General features: G+C 36.6%; 1 protein-coding gene across 2 annotated transcripts in view; it reads left to right on the forward strand.

Moving 5' to 3' along the window:
- The window catches only part of PTPRO (protein tyrosine phosphatase receptor type O), a 265,462-nt gene that overhangs the window by 147,396 nt on the left and 94,991 nt on the right, over positions 1-23,075 (forward strand). For both annotated transcript variants that reach the window (XM_003816527.5, XM_003816526.5), the window contains exons 2-5: positions 4,689-4,962; positions 17,964-18,122; positions 20,159-20,311; positions 22,335-22,778. In XM_003816527.5, the coding sequence (XP_003816575.1) occupies positions 4,689-4,962; positions 17,964-18,122; positions 20,159-20,311; positions 22,335-22,778 (1,030 nt within the window). The remainder of the gene's footprint in view (positions 1-4,688; positions 4,963-17,963; positions 18,123-20,158; positions 20,312-22,334; positions 22,779-23,075) is intronic.

Here is a 23,075-nt window from a genome sequence, read left to right on the forward strand (position 1 = left end):
TCTAGAGGGGCACTCAAACCCCAACATGGAATTGGAAGCTCTGGGATTAACTGAGGAAGAAGGGGAGAATCGATAGCACCTCAGCCTAGCAGAGGAGGGGGTCTGCCCTTCACTACTCTGTAATCAGCCAGCTGGACAGACGGCAGCCTGTGTTTCAATTGCTCCCATGTGAACAATGACTTTTTCCTTTTATGTGTTCTGCTCCCCACTATTTCATAGAAAGCCTCCCTCGCCTCCACTGGAGACACTAGGTTTCTTGATCTTTTCTTCAAAGAGAAGGGAGGGGAGAGGAGGTTGTAGGTGGGGCAAAGCCCATCTCATCTCTTCATCTAAGTCAGAGCATTTGCTCTCCTAAAAGGAACCTAGAAGGGAAGTTCTCCAAGTTCTTGCTCAGATAGGAGCAGATTTCTCTCCCCCAGCACAGGTACAAGACAGTAGCAGAATACACTGGTCTTGATGAGTGATGCCATCAGTACTGAGTAGCAGAGAGGAAGATTTCAGGAGGCAGGGAGGTAGGGCACATCTGGCGCTGGTCTCACCCTGATGCAGAAGCCTAGCCCTGCACTGTTCTCCTCTTCAGATGAGTATGACGATCACCACAGTCCTGTTCACTGTAGCTGAATGTGCGGAAAGACCAGGCACCCATGAGCCAAGGGGTCTTCCCTCAGTCTTGGTGTGCAGGCAGCACACTACTTGAGCCCTAGATATTTTTAAATTCCTTTCAGTTGTGTGGGCTGCATTCTTTAGGACATTGGCTAGGACTAAATGACTGAGGATGAAACCAAATATGCCTATACTGCAAGGATTCTCTTGATTTTTTTTTAAAAAGGCCTTTGAATAACACAGAACTATGTTCAGTTCTAGAATTACTTGTTTTGTTGTTTCTGTTTCTCTGGTGAGATTTTCTACCCTTTCATTCATTATGAGCATACTTTTAGTTTATTAAGTATAGTAATAATATCTGATTTAAAGTACTTGGCTACATCCAAAACCTGGATTTTCTCTTGAAAATTAGTCACATTTTCTTGGATCTTTGTATATTGACTAATTTTGGACTATTTCTTGAATATTGTGAGTATTATGTTATAAAGGCTGTAATATTTTTGTTTCAGGATTAAACTAATATTTTTGTCTTAGCAAGAAATTCACTTGGTTGGATGAAACCTACACATGCTTTCTCGTGGGTGGCAGCTTGAACCTTAGGACCATTCTTTTAGCTTTGGCTGGGCTACCTGCAGCCTGACCTCCCCATGCATGGCTCAGGAATCAGCCTGAGGTTTGGACAGACTTTAGGACCCCCTCTTTTCAGGATTACCTACTCACTTTCCATTAGCAGTGGTTGCCAAGATTCTCTCATCTTTTGCCTCAGGCCAGAAAGACTGAGATTTTGTCAGAGTTTCAGCTATCTCATACTGACTGAAGCATCTGCCCTCTGGCTATAATCTGATGTAGAAGATGGATGGGTGGATGGATGGATGGATGGACGGACGGACGGACAGACAGACACACACACAGACAGAGAGACAGACAGACAGACAGATAGATAGATAGACATAAAAATAACTCATTCTGTGCCAATTCTGTCAAGTGTCAACTGCCCTCCAAAATCTCTCTGCTTTGTTCATGATTCAGTCTTTAGTCAGTTGTTTATTTGGTAATTTGTCCAGAGTATATGGTTATTTGCTGGAGAAACAGTCAGAGAGGAACTTGCATGGCCATAACTGAAGCAGAACTTGCAGAAGCATAATTCAAAAGAAAGAAAAGAGTAATGGATAAGGGAAGGAGCTAGTATTTGTTAAGCTCCATGTATAGGCAGCACATTAAATACCTTTTCTGCTCTTTTTCTGTTTTCTTGTGTTTTATCCTTCTTGCCCAAACAATGAAATGCTCTTATGAACTTTATGCTAGCCTCACAATTCCACCTGGACCACTGGCAATATAGCATGGTTCATATTTTGTGTTTGATCCCAGAAGTACATTGCTCAATGTTAGAAACCTGCCCATGTGTCTGGAATAACTGCCTTGATACATTCTTCTAGAATTTTCCTAGGATGCCGCAGCCTCACTCCCTCGTATTTTTTCAAAACATGTAATTTCACCACATGGCTGAAACCAAGAACTTCCCTAGAACTTAAGTGTCAAAATGACTTTCATTCATTATTGACTCCTTCACAAGATGTTTATTTTGTTTATTACACGACATAGTCCAATAAAGGGATGTTTTAAAAGTTCATTCTCAATGCCTATCTCATATTACAGAAATCTGCCTAGGATCAACCACATCAAAAGCACTTAGCATATGCCAGGTACTGATCCTAGAGCTGGAGGTGCAGCTGGAAATAACATGCAGTTCCCGACCTTAGAGGACTTATGGTCTAGTATGATAAGAATATCAGGAACACAATTTAGTCTATTCAATGTTAAGACAGAATTAAATTTGTTTATGCCAGACATTCTTTATAAGTACTAGAGCCTGTAAAAACTGGATTTCTGAAAAATAAAATAACAAGAAAAAGTCAGTACATTTTTCAGTCTATAAAACCTCTTGGAGAGTAGTGATGTGTATTGTGTGCTTTATTTGGTTGCTGAAAATATGTGAGAAACAAAAATCAATAAGTTAAACTGTTGGTGGAAATGTAAATTAGTTCAGCCATTATGGAAAACAGTATGGAGGTTCCTCAAAAACCTAAAAATAGAACTACCATATGATCCAGCAATCCCACGACTGGGTATCTATCCAAAGGAAAGGAAATCAGTATGTTGATGATTTCTCTGCACTCCCATGTCTATTGCAGTACTCTTCACAGGAGGCAAGATACAGAATCAACTTAAGTGTCCAGCAGAGGGTGAATGGAAAAAGAAAATGTGGGGGTGTGTGTGTATATATATGTGTGTGTGTATGGAATATCATTCAGCCTTAAAATAAAAAGGTAATTCTGTCATTTGCAACCACATAGATGAACCTGAAGGACATTATATCAAGTGAAATAACCCAAGCACTAGAAGATAAATACCATGTTTTTACTCACAATGCTAAAAAAAACTTGCAAGTTGCTCTAGCAGATGTCATTACTAGAGCCAAGGAAGGGAGAGAGAGGGGGACAGCCAAAGGCTGGTTAAGGGATGCAAAAGTATACCTAGCCAGGAGGAATAAGTTCTAATGCTCTATAGTACTATAGGGGGACTATATTGACACTTTATCGTGTATTTTCAAATAACTAGAAGGGTGGATTTTGAATGTTCCCAACACAAAGAAATGATAAATGTTTGATGTGGTTGATATGTTAATCAATCACCCTGACTTGCTCATTACACAATGTATATATGTATCAAAATATCACAGGTACCCCATAAAGATGTAAAGTTGTTATGTGTCAATTAAAAATAAGAATAATAAAACCAAAATCAATAAATTGAGTAATTTGTTAGAGGAAAATGCCCATATATCGTCAATTTAATCAGCCATTCCTTTACTGATGTAACAGAAACTTAACAGTCATGTGTTATGTGTTATATGACAGACTCAGTGTTAGGACAGCAAGTTAAGAGATGAAGACAAATGAACATGTGGAACAATAATGAGACTGATTTTTTGTACTGGTGACCATGGGCAAGTGACTTAATCTTTCTGAGCCTCAGTTTCCTCAGCTACAAAGTGAGATTAAAAATAACGATACCTATCTCATGAGGTTATTTTCAATATTAAATGAGATGTTTTTATATATGGAGCGCCTGGCATAGTGCCTGGATCCCTGTAGATTCTTAACAAGTTTCAGCAATTTTTCCACCCTGCTATTATAGAAAAGAAATTCGAGGCTCAGTGCAGTGAATAACTTACTCACCCGGGACACTACATACCTAGAAGATAAATTAAACACAAGCATGTGGTACAAAGTACATGAGTCTTGTTTGAGACCAGAAAGAAAAATTAATTCTGTCTATGGACGCTGAGACAGAATCAGGGAGGAATATTTAAACCAATTCCATGGATGACTGTTCAGGTATTGTCCATAAATACATATTTGGAGACTTGGAGCAAAGTTTTTGAAAAGTCCATCAACTGCTGATCCCCTAGACACCAGCAGATCCTCCATCTGGTCTCTTCCTCACTAGCATAGCTTCCTTCATCTTTAAGAGATTATGCTGGTTAATCTTTAATGACAAGGATCAACACCAGTTTCTCAATCCTGACCTTTTTATAATTTTCAGAGCTAGCAGATGAGAGGAAATAGACGAAATAACTGCCTTGATATATTCTCCTAGCATCACTCCCTCTAAAGCAAAAAGAGTACTTCTTTAAACCATGTAACTTTGCCAGCACAGTTGAAACCAAGAACTTCTCTGGAACTTGAGTGTCAAAATGACTCATTCATTATTTACTCCTCCACAAGATGTTTATTTTGTTTATTACATGACACTGTCCACAAACTGGAAGCAGATTGTCAGTGGAAAAAAATCCTCAAAGTAAAACCCTGAGAAGATTATTAATCCTAAGAAGGATAATCTCTTTCTGATTTTCTTTGTGTAACTAAAATACCTATGTAACTCTATTTTAAGAAATAAGGCTTATCATAAACATAACTAGTGTTTATGATACACAACAATATGTAAAAATTATCTTAGCATAACTTTATTGCCAATTATCTGAATATAACCTCCATCTCTTTTTATTCTGTTTCATTCAACAGAATGCTACAGCTTTCCATGTAACTGTCCAAGATGATAATAACATCGTTGTCTCATTAGAAGCTTCAGACGTCATCAGTCCAGCATCTGTGTATGTTGTGAAGATAACTGGTGAATCCAAAAATTATTTCTTCGAATTTGAGGAATTCAACAGCACTTTGCCTCCTCCTGTTATTTTCAAGGCCAGTTATCATGGCCTTTATTATATAATCACTCTGGTAGTGGTAAATGGAAATGTGGTGACCAAGCCATCCAGATCAATCACTGTGTTAACAAGTAAGCATCATGTGTAATATTGTCCCGTTTCTTCTTATTGTTCCCCTGTTTCTTCCCGTGGGGCTCGAATTGACAGACTCCACCCAGAATGGCAAAATCACTTGCCTTAATGCCAAGTGATGTAGATTCAAAGTTATGAGCTATATTAAGAATATAACTGAAGTTTGATGTTTACTCTTTACCTTGTGATAACAAACATATTTTTAAACCAAAAAAAGTAAACCTCAATGAAGTAGTATATTTTGAGACTGAGTAACAATTTCAAATTCATGATTGGACCATGTAATTTTCTGCTATGTTGCTTAATAATGTCATCATAACTTGTTTATTTTTTTCCAGAGCATGTATTCTCATATTAAGCAATTCAGTTTGGGGACAATGAACTGATACTCCTATTTAACCTGCTCAAATTCAGGTATAGGTCTTTGGCTGAGAGAGAGAAAAAGATATATTTATTTATCAATTGTTATTCCCCACCTCATCTTCAAAATAGCTTTGCCTTCTACTTCTTAAGAAAAAATGCCAAGAAAAAAAATTACTGGCATTTTAACCTTCATTAGTCCATGTCATAAAGAGTTAAGGCTGACATTGGGAAATTTCTAGGAATAGTTTTAACTCCATGTGATTTTTTTTTCACTTTACTCACTGACTTTAATATCTAATCTCAAATTAAGATGTGACTCTACTGTCTATGTTGACCTGTGGAAGAAAAACTGATATCTGTAAGACAGTAGAGTTTATCACTAGCACAATATAATGGCTCAGCAAAGTCCCTTTTGCTTGTGTTCTTTAGTGTAAGTTTTGCAACAGCTGCAATTTGTTAAATGCCATCTATGTGTGATTGTTCTGGTGATAAATACGGGGAAAGACAGTGATATTATCTGTTGGGATAAAAGGAAGCAGAAACTGCAAGAAGCAAAAACTCAGAACCAAGCTAGAGGACATATTTTTAGCACATCTCTCAAAAATTAATTAAAGTCTCCATTGGCAGAATCCCAGGATCAGTAGTGAGTCCTAAAAATTAGGAATGGCATAGACCCAAGACCTTCAAAGTTTATAGACATAATGAACAGATCTACTAGTTGAATTAAAGGGAGAACTTACCTGGTAAAATGCTGTCTTAAACAAGCTCTAGAAAAAGATGAATTGCAAGTCAGATTTAGGCAGCAGATATAGGCACATAACGCCTACAATACAAACTCCTTAATATCAAAAGCTCTGTCTTACTTATCTTCATAATTTCATAAACACCTAGCCCAAGCCTTATGCTTGCTGAATAGATGATCCATAAATATTAGTACAATTTAGTTGAGCAAGTAATAGGAGAGATCCGGGGGGGAAAATTAAGGCACAAAGAAAAATAGATTTAGGACTGTAATGACGATTGCTGATCCAACATTTATGAGCATGCACTCAGCCATTCCTCATCAGTTGCAGCTGAATGATTCAGCCCTTTAGCTAACTGTTCATGAAGAAATTTGATAGGTAAGTAATGCTAAAAGATTTCTAGAATATCACTTAGCATTTGCAATGAGTTCCATTCAAAATATATTCTATTTTCCTTTGTGATGTTTTTCTTTGACCTGTAGGGCTTACAAGTGTGTTGAATATCCAAAAATTTGGAAATTTTGCAGACATCTTTTTTCACTGATTCCTTGAGGAAGTGCTGTTGTGATCAGAGAACATATTTTATATGATTTCTTTTACTTGAAAATTGTTGAGATTTGTTTTATGGGTCCAAATATGGTCTTTCTTGCTGTGTATTCTGTGAGCACTTCCAGGGTGAAGTTTCAATAAGTACCGGCCAGGTCACGTTGATTGTTCAAGTCTTCTATGTCCTTACTGATTTTCTGTCTATTTGTTCTAATAATGACTGATAGAGGAATCTGAAAGTCTCCACTTGTAACTGTAAATTTGTCTATTTCTCCTTTCACTTATTTTGGTTTATGCTTTACATATTTTGAAGCTCTGTTGTTATTAGGTGCAAAAGCTTTTAAGATTGCTATGTCTTCTTGATAAACTGACCCTTTTGACTATATGTAATGTCCCTCTATATTCCAAGCAATATGCCTTGTGTTAATTTCCCTTTTGCCTGATATTAAAATAGCCATAGTTTTCTTTTTTAAGTGTTTGTGTGGCATACTTAATCCACCCTTTTGCTTTCAGCCTACTTCTGTCTTTACGTGTAAAAGGGTTTCCTGCAGACAGCATACAGTTGAGTCTTGCTTTTTTTTTCCAATCTAAAAATCTTTGTCTTTTAACTGGAGTATTTAGGACAGCACTATCCAATAAAAAGAGAATGTTAACCTTATATGTAATAGTAGATTTTCTGGTAGACACATTAAAATGCTTTTTAAAAAGGTGAAATTAATTTTAATATCATGGTTTACTTAATCCATTATATTCAAAATATTACTTCAACATATAATCAATATACATATTTACACATTTTTTTACTTTCATACATAAATTTAAATAGAAATAAAGTTGCACTAGCCTAATTTTAATCGCTCAATAGCCATATGTAGCTAGTTGCTACCAAATTAAATAGTGCAGGTTTAGACAATATACATGTAATTCTTAATATTTATTATTATAATATAATACAATTATTTCTATGGTTGAATTTGAATTTAACATATTGCTAGGCTGTCAGGTAGAACGGGGAGTGAGTTGATCTAGTCAATAGTTGAGCTGGGTTTAAGGTATTAGACACCTTTCATTCATCACAGATTTCCAGTTCTTCCCATGGTAGGCTGCCAGGAGTGGTAGTGGGTATTTCTCAGTGTTTCAGTTTCACCCTCAGTATGCAGCAAGCCCTGAACACCAGCGCCACAGAAGAGCTCCCCCAGCAATAGACTGCTGTTGTTTTTCACTCATTGCTAACTTTTTGGTGGGGACAGAGGATGTTCCTCGTTCTCATGGTCCAGCCTCAGGCTTAGGCACACCCTGTGATGTTAGACGGGACATTCTTGACATTTTTACCCCTCAAATTACACCGACACTGAAATTCTACATTAAATCCGTGAGTCAGAGAGATTCCTGCCTCTTCTCCAGTGGTAGCAGAACCACTGATACTCTACTTTGTATTAGTGCAGGACTCTGGTCCCAAAAGAGTTTCTGCTCCTCTCCTAGGAACAGGCGTCTTTTGTTTCTATTCATCCTTCAAAAGAAGGGATATTTTCCTGAGAACTAGAAAGGAAAGATTTTTCTGCCCCTCCACAATACATTAAGGCGTCTCATTTTTATTCAGGAAAGGTCCAGGGAAGTAAGTTTTCTTGCTGTCCTCTTAGTGGTTTCAATTATCATCTGCACACCTGTCACCCCCATACCCCCATCCCCAGCCCCCCAGAGGGAGGCTTTCTCCAGTCCCCTATCCTGCCTCTGGTAGTCCTCATGAGCATGGGGTAGAGGCCCAAGGGGAAAGCTAGAGAGAGACAGTAGACTCTGTTTGTGTCTGCGTCTCCCAGTTAGTCTAGACCAGTGGTGACCTAGAACTTTGGGATAATGGAAATGTTCTATGTCCATATTGTCCAACATAGTAGCCACTAATTTTTAATTTTAATTAGTTTTAGTTCATTTAAAATTTGATTTAAATAGCTCTATGTAGCTAATAGCTACCATATTGGACAGAGCAATTCTTTGCATCCATTTAGACCATACTCAGCCTTTATGAATCCATTAAACTCGGAGCTGCTTTCTTCTTATCTGCTTCGATGTTGTATCCTCTTCCTGCTGTGCTTTGCCAAAGGTGAAATAGTGTGTCGCCTCTCTCCAGAGGGGCTGGTCACTCCTTCGAATTCACATCACTTGGTTCACTTGCTACCTCACCTCTCCTGTAACCTCAAGAATAGTTATGATTTCGTGAATTACGTGGCTTTTCCTTGTTGAGGTGGAGAAGAAGTGATGTTGTCCTGGGGCTTTCTACATCTTAAGGGGAAGAGAAAACACGTATTGATTTCCAAAGAGTAAAATTAATTCATGATGGTCTATTAAATATTATCTTGTACCTCATTTTTAAAGGTTCAATTACATTATCCCAAATTTGAGTAGCAATAATAGGTTGGGAATATAAGAAGTGGGAATTAGTGCACAAATATTTCTGTGACATTAGGCATGAGCTGGCATTTGGTGACATTTGGGTTTCAGCTTCCACCTTCATAAAAGAGGGAATTAAAGTACATGATGACTAAGATAACTTTTGAGCTCTGAAACTAACATTATCTGTCAGTTAATGATGTGTTTTTGCCATCTTTATTTTTCTAACTGAAAGCTTTTTAAACAAGTTTGGAAAACATTTGTAGTATCTGCTCACAGAGTTGACATATTTCTCCTGAGAATAAAAGAGTACCTTTGTAGCAGTCATTTATTGTGTGTTAGATGCTTGTCTTGATGAAATAAGCAATGACAAAGCAATTGGCCCCAGGGCAGTCCTTTGATATTTCACTATAGTTGTTCTGAGTCTGTCACTCTTACAGAAAGCTGAAAAACATGGCAAAGAATAAATTTGGCACAGCAGAGTCATTTGGCCTGTTCAAAAGAATTTCACAACCCTTAGGCTGTGACATGTCATTAATATTTAATTGATTGAGAACCTTCAGTATATTGCATGCCCTTCAGAGGGAAGGGGTAGTTTCTCAGCAGGTAAAAGGATACCTGGAATCAGTTGCTTGGAAATTGAGGAAATGTCACATACACACAGCTGTGTCATGTTCAGTGAAGTTCTACAGATAGTGGCTGTACACATTAAAGAATACACATAGAGACAGTCTACAAATATAATATTCTATACAGTCCTATTCTAAATAAAAATAATTCATGAATTTTTATTTTAGTTATCAGGTACATTCTCTGTGCCATGTCCTAGGTACCAAAGAAATAAAGATAGATAAAAATACTCATAATCAAAGATGTTATACTATAGTGGAAGAGACAAATAAAAACCATTACAAATAATATGATAACTGCTATTGTAACCAGAAAGGGGTCACAATCCAGACCCCCAAGAGGGTGCTTGGATCTCACGCAAGAAAGAATTCAGGGCGAGTGCACACTGCAAAGCAAAAGCAAGTTCATTAAGAAAGTAAAGGAATGAAAGAATGGCTACTCCATAAGCAGAGCAGCCCAAGGACTGCTGGTTGCCCATTTTTATGTTTATTTATTGATTACATCCTTAACAAGGGGATGGATTATTCATGAGTTTTCCAAAAAGGGTGGACAATTCCCAGAACTGAGCGTTTATGCCCCTTTTAGACCATGTAGAGTAACTTCCTGACATTACCATGGCATTTGTAAACTGTCATGGCACTGGTGAGTGTCTCTTAGCATGCTAATGTATTATAATTAGCGTATAGTGAGCCAGTGAGGACAACCAGAGGTCAGTCTCATCACCATCTTGGTTTTGGTGGGGTTTGGCCAGCTTCTTTACTGCAGCCTGTTTTATCACCAAGGTCCACCCCAGTAGGTCTTAGCCTTATTTTACCCAGTCCCTATTCAAGATGGGGTTGCCCTGGTTCAAATGCCTCTGACACTGTGAAAGAATTATGTGAAAGAGACTGCCTTGCCTTCCTAGGGAGCACTGGGAAGGCAGCACAGAAGAAACAATCATTGAAAAATAAAGGAAAATTTGCCGCAAGAATGAAGAAAGGAAAGTGTTACAGAGTCAAATGGAATCGTATATGCAAATAATGGAGGCATACATAGCATGGCACACTTGATGACTGCAGAAAGTTAAGATGGCAAGTGTTAGCTGTTCCAGAAAATAACAAGAAAGGTGGCTAGAAATGTTGAAGAACTTTAAGTACCTTGCAGAGGAATTTAGACTTTAACCTATAAGTGATGAGGGAGAAATTACATAATAGGATTTGAATGGGGAAAGCTCTCTCTTGTAGCAGAGCTGCAAGCCAAGGGATCCTGAATCCTGCATTGGAATAGAAAAATTATCAAGCAAGTATTTGGGGTAGTAGTTCAATCATATGTATAGCCTTAGGCAGATGATTACTTTCTCTAAATCTTAGTTTTCAAATCTAAAATTCATTCTAGGGGTTAGTAAACTTTTTCTATGAAGGCTTAGATAATAAGTGTGTTATGCTTTGAGGGCCATACAGACTATATTGCAACTATACAACTCTGCTGTTGCAAACAACAGCAGCCACACACAATACATAAACAAATGATAATGGCTATATTATAATTAAACTTTATAGACATCAAAATTTTATTTTTTTATATAATTTTCATGTGCCATGAAATACTATTCTTTTGTTTAGGCACAACATCTAAAAATGTAAAAGCCTTTCTTAGCTCAAAAGTCAAACAAAAACAGGTAGCAGGGCAGATTTGGCCTTGTGGACTGTAGTTTGCTCACTTGATCTGTCATATCATTATAATATGTAATATTGGGATAATTAGAGTGCCTACTTGGTGGGGGCATTATAAAATATTATAAAGTAAGCTCCTTAACAAAGCATGCAGTATAGGATCGATCAATATAAGAAGTATCAATGGCATTAAATAGAAAGTTACTCAAGGTGTCAGAAGTGAAGGAGATTGAGACAGATTGGGCAGGGAAATATCAGTGAGAAGGAGGTGACTGGTTTAGGACAAAGATTCTGACTAAAGTGAGAATATCAAGTACCCTACAGACATTGAAATTTTGAGCAGAAATGAATAAGAAAATTAAGGTGAGAATGGAGGCAGGGAGAATAATTTAGAAAGTTGTTGAAATGTTCGAGGAAAGAAATGATAAGAACTTGAACTAAGGTACTGGATGTGATGGTCACCACCTCACTTGGACTGTGGGCAGCTGGTGTTGCCAGACCTACCTCGCTGGCCTGCTTCGATGTAGCTGAGATGCCAGGTTAGGTCTCAAATCATCATCTATGCACCAAACAGCAGCTCTGGCCTCAGTCCAGTCTCTTTTCCCTGTGCCTGCCATCAGAAGTGAGGGTCTAATCCCAGATCCTCTCCCTCAAGAGAACTGTGCCAGAAGAGACACATTCTTCAGCTGGTCACATCAGAGGTTACTGAACACGAACACAATTGCTTCTTTAGTTTTTATTCTTTAGTCCAGCTAAACAGAGCAATCTCAGAAAGAAGCAACTCAGCAGTTAGCATTTAATAAGTAATACATAGCTACTTTTGTTTTCTTTAAACAATATGTGCTCCACATTTGTTTGTATTTCTTGTCTCTTCTCTGAGATAGTCACATCCAGAACTTTCAAAACTTTCCTATTCATGATCTCTCTTGAATGATTCAAAGATAATTAAGGGGCATAAAATATTGTTCAATTTGAACATGAGTTTTCATTATATGAGACACCTAATGAGGGAAAAAATAATCACACTAAATGTCATTTTTTATTAAAGAAAAAACTGGGAACTTATGCTAGGATTTCTTGTCAAAATAATGCAGTCCATTCTTCTTGTCATCCACTTTTTGCTCCTACCACAAAGCAAAAAGAAAAACAGAAGCACATTTCCAGACACAAAGCCACAATACTTCTCTAAGAACCAGAAACAAGATAAAAACTCAAAGCAGGGAAATGGGCTGAAGTAATGGGCCCTCTGTGCTCTGGGTCTGGAAAAGACACTGTTGAGTCTGGGCCCCAGTATAGTCAGAAGGACTGAAATGTTCCATGCTAGACAGGGCACAGAGCCAGCCTCTCGGCTTACAGCAAAGATTCTTCCTGTTTGACAAACAAACAAACAAACAAAAACATACATAAAGACCTGAGGATGCAGGAGACACATATTCATCTTACTACCAAGGTCCAAGGCTAGTTACTCTCTGACTCAGTGAATGAATCTATAGTGATAACCACTATATCATCCACAATATTAAGAATGGCAAAATAATGTCATATGTCTTGCTGTAGACTGGGTGCTTTGGTGGGCTGAGAGGATGCAATGGCTTAATTATTTTTAAAGGGAAGGCATAATAAGAGAGAAATGGGGAGATGAAAAAGCATCAAATGAGCCCAGAGCCTGTGTCTCAAAACACATGAAGAACTTATGCTAAAAAAGATAGATATCAAAACAACGATAACAGTTCAGATTATATTTTAAATAGCAATTTAACAAAAATTTAATTATGTTTATAATGTTCAAGGACATAAATGTAAGAACCACCTCCAGTTTTTGAAACCAGGGAATTAGTGGGAAAAAAAATTGGCAGAAATAGTGCAGTGTTGTGCCTACAGTTCCACCTAATCAGGAGGCTGAGGCAGGAGGATCCCTTGATTCCAGGAGTTCAAATCAAGGCTGGACAACATGATGAGACCCTATCTCAAAAAAAATTTGCAGAAATAAAATAAAAACATATAGAATAAACATGAATAAATTAAAATTTTTATAAATGAAAACATAATTATTTAAATTAATTTAAAATTTAATGCATCAAACTAGGTAAAATTAATTTGATTGATTAAATTTAAAGTTTACTAATTGAAAAGCTTCAGTAGATAGGACAAATTCTATACTGATAAAAGTTATAAAGAGCTAGTAAATTGGAAGATAATACCATGCAATTTGCCTCATAATATAGCACAGTGAGGCAATTCACAGGCATGGAAGTGGGAGAGGCTCTAGCTAAGAAGGCTTAAGAATTAATGAAAAAGAAGGAGGGAATGGTGGGCACAATATTTGGAGAGATGATTATGAGAATTTCCAAGACTTGAAGAATGACATGAATTCACAGACTGACAGAGCATTCCAACTAAGTACCTAATAGAGTAATTCAAAACTAAAACTATGCCTAAATATATAATGCTATATTATTGTTATTATATATCATCAGATTACTAAGGCTGAATGAAAATAGATAAATAAGCTTGAAAGGTACAAGAGAAAAAAAGCGACGTATCTACAAAGGAATGACTATTCCACTGACAGAAGTCTTCCCTTCTGCAATAACTGGTGAAAGAAAACAAAAAAACAACATCTTCAAAGTACTGAGGAAAATACCTGTCTACCTAGAATTTTATACCCAGATACATCAAGAATAAACCACATTAAGAATAAAGATAAAATAAAGAAATCTTCTAATATACAAACCCTAGAGAACTTAACACCTATAGCTCTGAGTTAAAGAACTGTTAATAGATAGATTTCAGCAAGAAAAAAGGTGAATCTAGAGGAAAGTCCAGGACACAATTTTAAAAAATGACAATGGGAATATGGTATATGACAAAGATTGTGTTACAAATTAGCAGGAGAAGATGGAAAAAGAACCCCAAAACAGGCAAAAGAATTTAACAATTCTAAGAAAAGGAAAGCTGATTGACCAAAAAACATAAGAAAAAATCATTAATCTCCATGAGCAGGAAGTTAAAACAAAGAGATAACATTTCACACACCTCAGAGTGGCAAAAATTAAAAAGACTGATATCAGCGAAAGTTGGAAAATAATATGGAGAAAGAGGAACTATCATACACTGCTAATAGATATGTAAATTGCCCTAATCTATTTCTAATCTAATTAGAAAACTTTCTGAGGCTAGACTATCTGACACAGATGATGTGTAGACCCTTCTATTCAGGATTTTCAACCTAAGGCGACATGCCGCAAACATTTATTGCAGCATTATTTGTAAGAGTGAATGATTAAAAGCAATTACTCTACTAAAAGAATAACAGGTATATTGTGTAGGTTATATAGATGCAAAACGGACACTATAATAAAATTTTTAGACGTTCTTGTATCAAGAGTGATAAATCTTAAAACAATGTTAGGCAATAAAAACAAGCTGCAGGATAGTTATGATAATTTACATAATAATTTAAAACATGAAACAATGTTGGATGCTTACAAATATATAAGTTTAAAAAACATGCATGAGAAGATAAATACCAGATTCAGAGTAATAATTTACTTCTGGTCATGGTGGGAAAAGAATGGGGTTTGGGTAAGTTACAGGGGGGAATTTCAAATATATTTTCTAATACTTTATTTATTTGAAAAATTAAAACATCTGTGGACAAGAAAGTAATGAACAAAGATATTAAGTGATTCACCTTGTCCAACAACTCCATTTCTCTGTCCAGTCCAGGCTGGTCATAAGAAAAAAAGGGAAGTACAATGGAGTGACTGACAGGGCAAGGACTATCAGCTTAGATTAGGATTTAACCTTGTCATCACTGAAATACCTGTGAGTAACTATAGCTCTAGTTCATACCACACCACTTAATTTCTAAAAAGAAAGACAATGAGAGAAGTCACTGGAGAGATAGTAAAATATTTTTAGACTATACGTTTGAGTTCTTCTAAAAACAGTAGTTCTTGAATTGAATACTCCTCAGTGATGCTTAGACAACAACAGGATTTACTGCTGACCTGGGTCATTTACACTGAAGCTGAGGGAAACATAAAACAAACATATAAGCAAGCATTTTAAGACATTCTCTTAGTTTAAAGTTTAAGTAGCTTGTTGCAGAAAAAAAATTGGAAAATAAAATATCTGTTCTCTAATCCTCCTGTCTGTCTTGAATTTCAAAGTTTGACCATGGCTTTGATGTGCAGACTTCGTGCCTCAGGGCATGAAAGATTGAGTGCCCTTCTAACTTCTCTTTTCAGTAGAAGAAACCCTGATGAGGATGTGAAACAGGACTGCAGCAGTGAAGGAGTTACTGCTCCGTGGCTACTTTTTCTGTCTCCTTTCATTTTAGTTCTCTTAGGGTCAGAATCAATAGCTGGATCTGGTAGACTCCATGGGTTAGTAAATTAGGCTGGGTTGAAAAAAAGAACTTGAAGCAGTTCAAAACTTCTTTGGGAGTTTTGAACTCAAAACAGAGTTTTCAAGGGTTGGTTGATTGGTTGGTTGATTGGTTGACATGGTACGTAAGTGAGTTAGTGAGTTCATTCAGAAATGTTACCTTCATGTAGGAAGACTAGGGATGAGACAAAGATAAAATTCAAATCTTTTAACCAGACTATAGCACATAGTCTACAGTGACAAGATCATAAAATATACTGGAGTCTGAAGGTCTTCCTAACTTTTTTGTAGATGCTGTTTTTCAGAAAACTCCAGGAAAAATCAAAGCATGAACATGTAGCTTCAATTATTTCTGGGTTTCTTAAAGTCAAAAGCAAAGATAGATTAAGAACCTGAGCAACAAAATAAAATACATTCAGCTACAGATTGAGACATACTAGATCCTCAATAGTTATTTATTGAATGAACTAAGTCAAATTTGGAGTTCTCATGTTATTGAAATTGAAATTTTTTAAATGTAAAGTTTAAACTAAGGACATTTCTTTAGGTCAGCCTATAGATGATGTCCAAGAATTCTCTCAATTCTAAAACTGTGAAACAAAAATTTTTTTTTCTGTCAACCTAAAATCATCAAAAGGGTCAGAATCTCATTTAAAGAGAGTTTTATCAAGCACAAAGTGTGAGGCTGGACCACCTGGAAACACCAACTCCAAAAGAATTCAGTCAGTGCTCTGAAGTAGTGAAATTGGGATCTCATTTCTATAGGCAGAAACAGAGAAGATTTTATCAGGATTACAAAAAAATTATTCATATAAGGATGACACCTGGTTACAGAAATTTCATTGATTATAAGCAGTGTTTCTTTTTGGGGAAGGGTACATTTAACATTTTTTTACACAGAGTGTAATAGTTATTTATAGGTTTTCTGTCATCCAGCCTAAGCAAAGCAGGACAACAAAGGGGGGAAGTTAATCTACAACAAGGGTCATTAATTAAGAAGGCAGGAGATTTTTGTCCCTGACATCATTTAATTCCCTCTAGTCACTGCACAGAACAAGAAAAATGAAGTGAGTTAATCTGTAATTTGAGAACAAAAGTTATAACTATATGTGACTCAGATCACAGTCACATCTTTTGGGGTTCCAACAGCTTTTAAATTTTACTTATGTTCATTTTTCTTTTCTTTTTTTGTTTTTTTTTGTTTTTTTTGAGATTTCACTCTTGTTGCCCAGGCTGGAGTGCAATGGCGGGATCTCTGCTCTTGGCAACCTCTGCCTCCCAGGTTCAAGTGATTCTCCTGCCTCAGCCTCCCCAGTAGCTGGGATTACAGGCGCGTGTCACCACACCTGGCTAATTTTCTATTTTTAGTAGAGACAGGGTTTCTCCATGTTGGTCAGGCTGGTCTCAAACTCCCGACCTCAGGTGATCCACCCGCCTTGACCTTCCACAATGCTGGAATTACAGGTGACCCCAAACCAAATTATTTAACATATCTTCTTAGTAAAATTCATACAGGTAAAATCTGTTTAATAGCTTCTTTAGAAAGGTGCAAAATGCATTATTTACAAGAATTTTGCAGGAGAGTGGGAGGGGGAGGAGAGGCAGACATATATCGATCATGGATTTTAAAAAATGAGTATTTTTAAAGTTTTCCAGTGAATGAACTACTCAAGCAAAATAGAAATGTTTTCTTTAAATTTCTACAGAAAGAGTGGTTTGATAAACACCACAAAACATATGTTTTACAACATTGGACAGTTTAAAATTTTATACTTCATATGGAAAAATAAGTGCTATGTTCACAGGAAGAAATAAATGATCATATAACTATCATTGGTCTGAGCCAAAATTTATTTTCTGTTACTGGTCTGTTACTGATATCAAATTTCCTTTGCATGAGAAAAAGAAAAATAAACTAGGAATCTGGAGATACAGACTGTCATGTACTTGTTAAATTACCTTGGACAAGTAATTTAGTCTGTGAGTCATCATTATATTTATAGGTGGGATGGAGATATTAATATTTGCTCTTCCTAGATGTCAGGACTGTTGCAAAAGGAAAAATAAATGTAAAAGTTCTTCAAAAAGCAGAAAGCACCATATAAAATGTACTTTATTAATTACTGCTAAGAACATTCAATTCATGGTTACTGAGGAGTTTAGTGCCCACAGACAGTGAAAATATGTGTGAATTTCTGGTAGGTATAATCCTTGCTTAATTCAAGTATTGATATCGGCCTTTCTCTCTCCTCTTTCTTTTCCCTTTCTCCATTTACTTCACTTCTGTAGAACCTCTACCTGTAACCAGTGTTTCCATATATGACTATAAACCTTCTCCTGAAACAGGAGTCCTGTTTGAAATACATTATCCAGAAAAATATAACGTTTTCACAAGAGTGAACATTAGCTACTGGGAAGGTAAAGACTTCCGGACAATGCTATATAAAGGTAAGCAGCAAAAGGAAAGCTGAATCAATGATGACCCTCACTTTTTACAAAGCTTTTCCCAAATAATGTTCTCTCTTACTGCAAAGAGGTTTTATAATTCACTATTTGACCTATAAATGAGCCATTAAAAATAATTATTGATTTATGAAAATCGTGTTATGAGGAAGCCTAGAACATCTGGTTCATTACTTGAGAGTCGTGTGTCATGTGTTCAGCATGAGAAATACTCTCATTATTGTCACTTACATGTTACTCTTCCCTAAGGCAGCATGCCTGGTGCAGGAAATAAATTCAGACTTAAGTTTAGAAGCACAAGTAACCGTTTCTTTCTGGGTATGATAGATGGGCATTTCTGGGACTGGGAAGTCAGAGCGGTGCCTTTTGCAAAGTTTCACTTGGAGATGATCCAACATCCTCAAATGCAATGCTGTATGACCAGCTAAATGCATACATTAACATACAGAAATTAGTTTCGCTTTTTCACTGGCTTGATGGGAACCTTGAGGGGAAGGGAGAGAAAAGAGCCCAGGAGAAGTAATATTTCAAATTACTCAAAGGAACAAAATCAACTTCTCTGGGTGGAAGGGGCTAGAGGGAGAGGGAAGAGAGGGCATTCAGTTTCATTTGGGAGTGAATCCTAGTGATGGAACTTGAATACGCTCAGGACACATCGGGTGGGGGTGGGAGGTAGGTAATGGTATCAGAGTTGGCTGACTGTAACTGGAAACATGTATTGGTGGAAAGAGAAAGTATTGAAGCACACAGAGCATGACATCCAGGAAAATGTCATTTTCACTTGCTGCTTTTACACACTCATTTCTTCAATGGATTTAGTTTTTCTGAGACACTATTTAAAATATATGCAGTGGGGCTGGGAGTGGTGGCTCACGCCTGTAATCCCAGCAGTTTGGGAGGCCGAGGTGGGCAGATCACTTGCGTTCAGGAGTTTGAGACCAGCCTGGCCAACATGGTGAAACACCGTCTCTACTAAAACATACAAAAAATGTAGCCGGGCATGGTGGCGGGCGCCTGTAGTCCCAGATACTCAGGAGGCTGAGGCAGGAGAATCCCTTGAACCCAGGAGGCAGAGGTTGCAGTGAGCCGAAATCACATGACTGCACTCCAGCCTGGGCAACAGAGCAAGGCCCCATCTCAAAATGAATGAATGAATGAATGAATGAAATATATGCAGTGAATTTGGTTTTTTTAAACTTTGAAAAAATCAAAGAAACACAAATTCCACAAAGTATTATGTTCTTTATTTACAATGAAAACAGATAATCTGCAAATTAATGAATGGAAAGTTATTTGTTTATAGATCACATGCAAATATATTTATGAATGATTAAAAAGCAATTACTGAAACTTTTGTTAACAATCATAAATTTTAAAATAATATAATCCCATTCTTAAGTCAATTACTTTTTCAAACTATTTTTAGATTTCAATTCAATAAGTGGTACTTTTAGTTTTGTTCTCTCATTTCTTTTGAGTTGGATTGGATTTTTAGTTTATTGTTATTCTCTTTAAAGTTTTCTAAGTGGAATCCAAACTTTTATTATTTCTTTCTTGGGGCAGGTTCTGTCTGCAAACTGGCAAATAAACCAGTTTTAAATTAGGCTAGTTTTTCTAAATGAAAACTTTTCTTGGAAAATTGCTCTTTTTTTAGGTCATAAGGTGGCAAAATACCTTGGATTTTTATCTGAAAGTAAATGGCCAGTGTAAACTTAACCTCTACAATTTCTTTACATTATCTCCTTCAATTAATACATACCCCAAAAGTTCCTATCATAAAAAGGTTAACTCCAATTGTGTTTGATCTCCTTAGGAATTTTGTCAGAAAAAGCCCTTCAGGATTGAGTCTAAACATTCAACGTTTCATCTCTAGCCTTCTACTAACTCTTTATTACTGACCATAACAGTAGTTGAAGGAAATATTATTTTGTGAATGTTTAGCCATAATTGTTTCAAACTTTCCAGAAGTGTGTGACGTTTAGAAGACCATATTTTTCATGTAATTGATTTTCTCTTCACAGATTTCTTTAAGGGAAAAACAGTATTTAATCACTGGCTGCCAGGAATGTGTTATAGTAATATCACCTTTCAGCTGGTATCTGAGGCAACTTTTAATAAAAGTACCCTTGTTGAGTACAGTGGTGTCAGTCACGAACCCAAACAGCACAGAACTGGTAAGTCTCCTGAAGAATCAAATACAGTGAAAAAAATAATTCAGTTATGTTTTGCTGTATATTTATTTTTTATCCTAAGAAATATTCTGATCCAGAGCAAAGAAAGAAAATATATATGTTTAATAACCTAAAACAGATTTTCTATCAATATAAAAAGAACTGGGCAAAATATTCAATAAGAAAAATCTAAAATATGTCAATGTAATCATAGATTTCTAATCTTTGAATAAAAAGCTACTATACTATTACCAAAGGTTATAATTAACTAACTTACCCAGATCTAGTAGACATCAGTTATTGCTGACAAGTGGCCCTATGGCAGAAAACAGAGTGAAGACATTCTAGTAAAGATTATCAGATTATTAAAGGAAAATATTGAAATTCAAATGTATCTAAAACTTGCGGTGCTTGATTTTAGTAGCACCACTAATATGAAGCACTATTGTAGGATGGATGGATAGTTGCATGGATGGATGGATAGATGGATGGGTGGATGGATGGATGGATGGATGGATGGATGGATGGAATAATGAATGGATAAAATAAGCATATATCTACTAAGTACCCATCACCAATATAAGCAAAATCGTATGTGCCTAGTATGCCTGAGTACTCAATAGGAATGCTGGAGAGGACATTCTGATGAGCATCAGGAAGGGATTATGATAGATTACTTCTAAGGTCTTGACAATTTGAAATTCTAAGATGTCATGATTCTTATTCATTAGTCTAAGACCAGGAAACTATTTCAGCTAAATCACTAATTCACCTAATGTCAACAGTTAAGATTCTATTTATGTTTTTCATTATTCAATGTAAGTAGAAAAACATTAATTGAGCACCTTCTACCTGGAAGTTGTTCTCAGTACTGAGACATGAAGACAAAGACTGATGAGACAGGATCCTTGTCCTCAAAAATTGGTACTCATAATACATGAATGGCACTAACACAAGGCAGAATGAGATAAATATTATAACAGAGGTACAAAGTTATTTAACAACACAAAGGAAGGAGAGATAAATTTTTATTAGGAGCTCATGGGGCCTAGCGCGGTGGCTCATGCCTGTAATCCCAGCACTTTGGGAGGCCGAGGCGGGTGGATCACCTGAGGTCAGGAGTTTGAAACCAGCCTAGCCAACGTGGTGAAACCCCATCTCTACTAAAAATACAAATATTAGCCGGGCTTGGTGGCTGGTGCCTGTAATCCCAGCTACTCGGGAGACTGAGGCAGGAGAACTGCTTGAACCCAGGAGGCGGAGGTTGCAGTGAGCCGAGACCACGTCATTGCACTCTAGCCTGGGCAACAGAGAGAGATACTGTCTCAAAATAAAAATTAACAAAAAAGTTCATGGAAGAGGTGATAATGGAACTGCTATTTGAAGAACAAGTAGAAACTGTTACAGGCAGAGACTACGCAGTGCGTCTTCATAATTTTCTCCCTGTAAGTAAAGTGTGCTTCCATAATTTGTAAACTCATTTTGAGTTTATATGTTTCATTTTAGAGAGGTGAGGAGTGAAGCTATATTTCTAACATGTGTGTTAACATCTCTAAAGGCAACACATGTATGCAACTCTTGTAGGTGCAGCTATGTCACATGGAGTATTTTCATCTTCATAGCTATAAGTACACTATACTTGTTTTGTTTTGTTTTGTTTTGTAATAAAAATCCAGGAACAGAGATACATTTTTTTGTAAGTGGAATTACGATAAACTGAAAAATATTTATATACTCTGCTTTTAGAAGTGGTTGAATTACCACTTCAACAAGCATAATATTGCAAGTTAATATATTTGAAGTGTGACTAGTGGTATGTTAATAGGTATACATCATCCACAAAATGTTAGAAGTATGTATACGGAAAAAAACACAGCTTATCTTGATGTAAATTTGTCTGTGTATCAGAAGTAAAATTAAATTCCACTTTTAAAAATCTGCTTGTGTACCTGACTCATTAAGAGATTAAGTATTCACTCTAATTGAATTAAAAATTACTTGAAAATGAAAATTCTCTCTCTTACAGCCCCTTATCCACCTCAAAATATTTCCGTTCGTATCGTAAACTTGAACAAAAACAACTGGGAAGAACAGAGTGGCAATTTCCCAGAAGAATCCTTCATGAGATCACAAGATACAATAGGAAAAGAAAAACTCTTCCATTTTACAGAAGAAACCCCTGAAATTCTCTCGGGCAACATTTCTTCCGGTTGGCCTGATTTTAATAGCAGTGACTATGAAACTACGTCTCAGCCATATTGGTGGGACAGTGCATCTGCAGCTCCTGAAAGTGAAGATGAATTTGTCAGCGTACTTCCCATGGAATACGAAAATAACAGTACACTCAGTGAGACAGAGAAGTCAACATCAGGCTCTTTCTCCTTTTTCCCTGTGCAAATGATATTGACCTGGTTACCACCCAAACCACCCACTGCTTTTGATGGGTTCCATATCCATATTGAACGAGAAGGTAAAGCAGTAGGAAATCAGAGGAAATAAGAACTGATACAAAGGAAGGGGAATTGAAATGTTTTTAAATTTGAGTTTAGAAAGACTGATCATAGACAGTTATTAGTCAAAGAATAATGGTAATGAAAGGGGAGAATTTAATTGAGTATCCAATGCAGACTGAGAGCAGAAAACCCAAATGAATAGACTGGATAAGAATCAGAAGGTTTGGGTGATTCACAAGTTGTAAGAACTGCCAACTGTATACATTTGACGGCCCGCTATTTCTCATGTCTCAGAACAATGAGGAAAACATCAT

Source organism: Pan paniscus, chromosome 10, assembly GCF_029289425.2.
Source record: "Pan paniscus chromosome 10, NHGRI_mPanPan1-v2.0_pri, whole genome shotgun sequence".
In the NCBI taxonomy this organism is placed as follows: domain Eukaryota; kingdom Metazoa; phylum Chordata; class Mammalia; order Primates; family Hominidae; genus Pan; species Pan paniscus.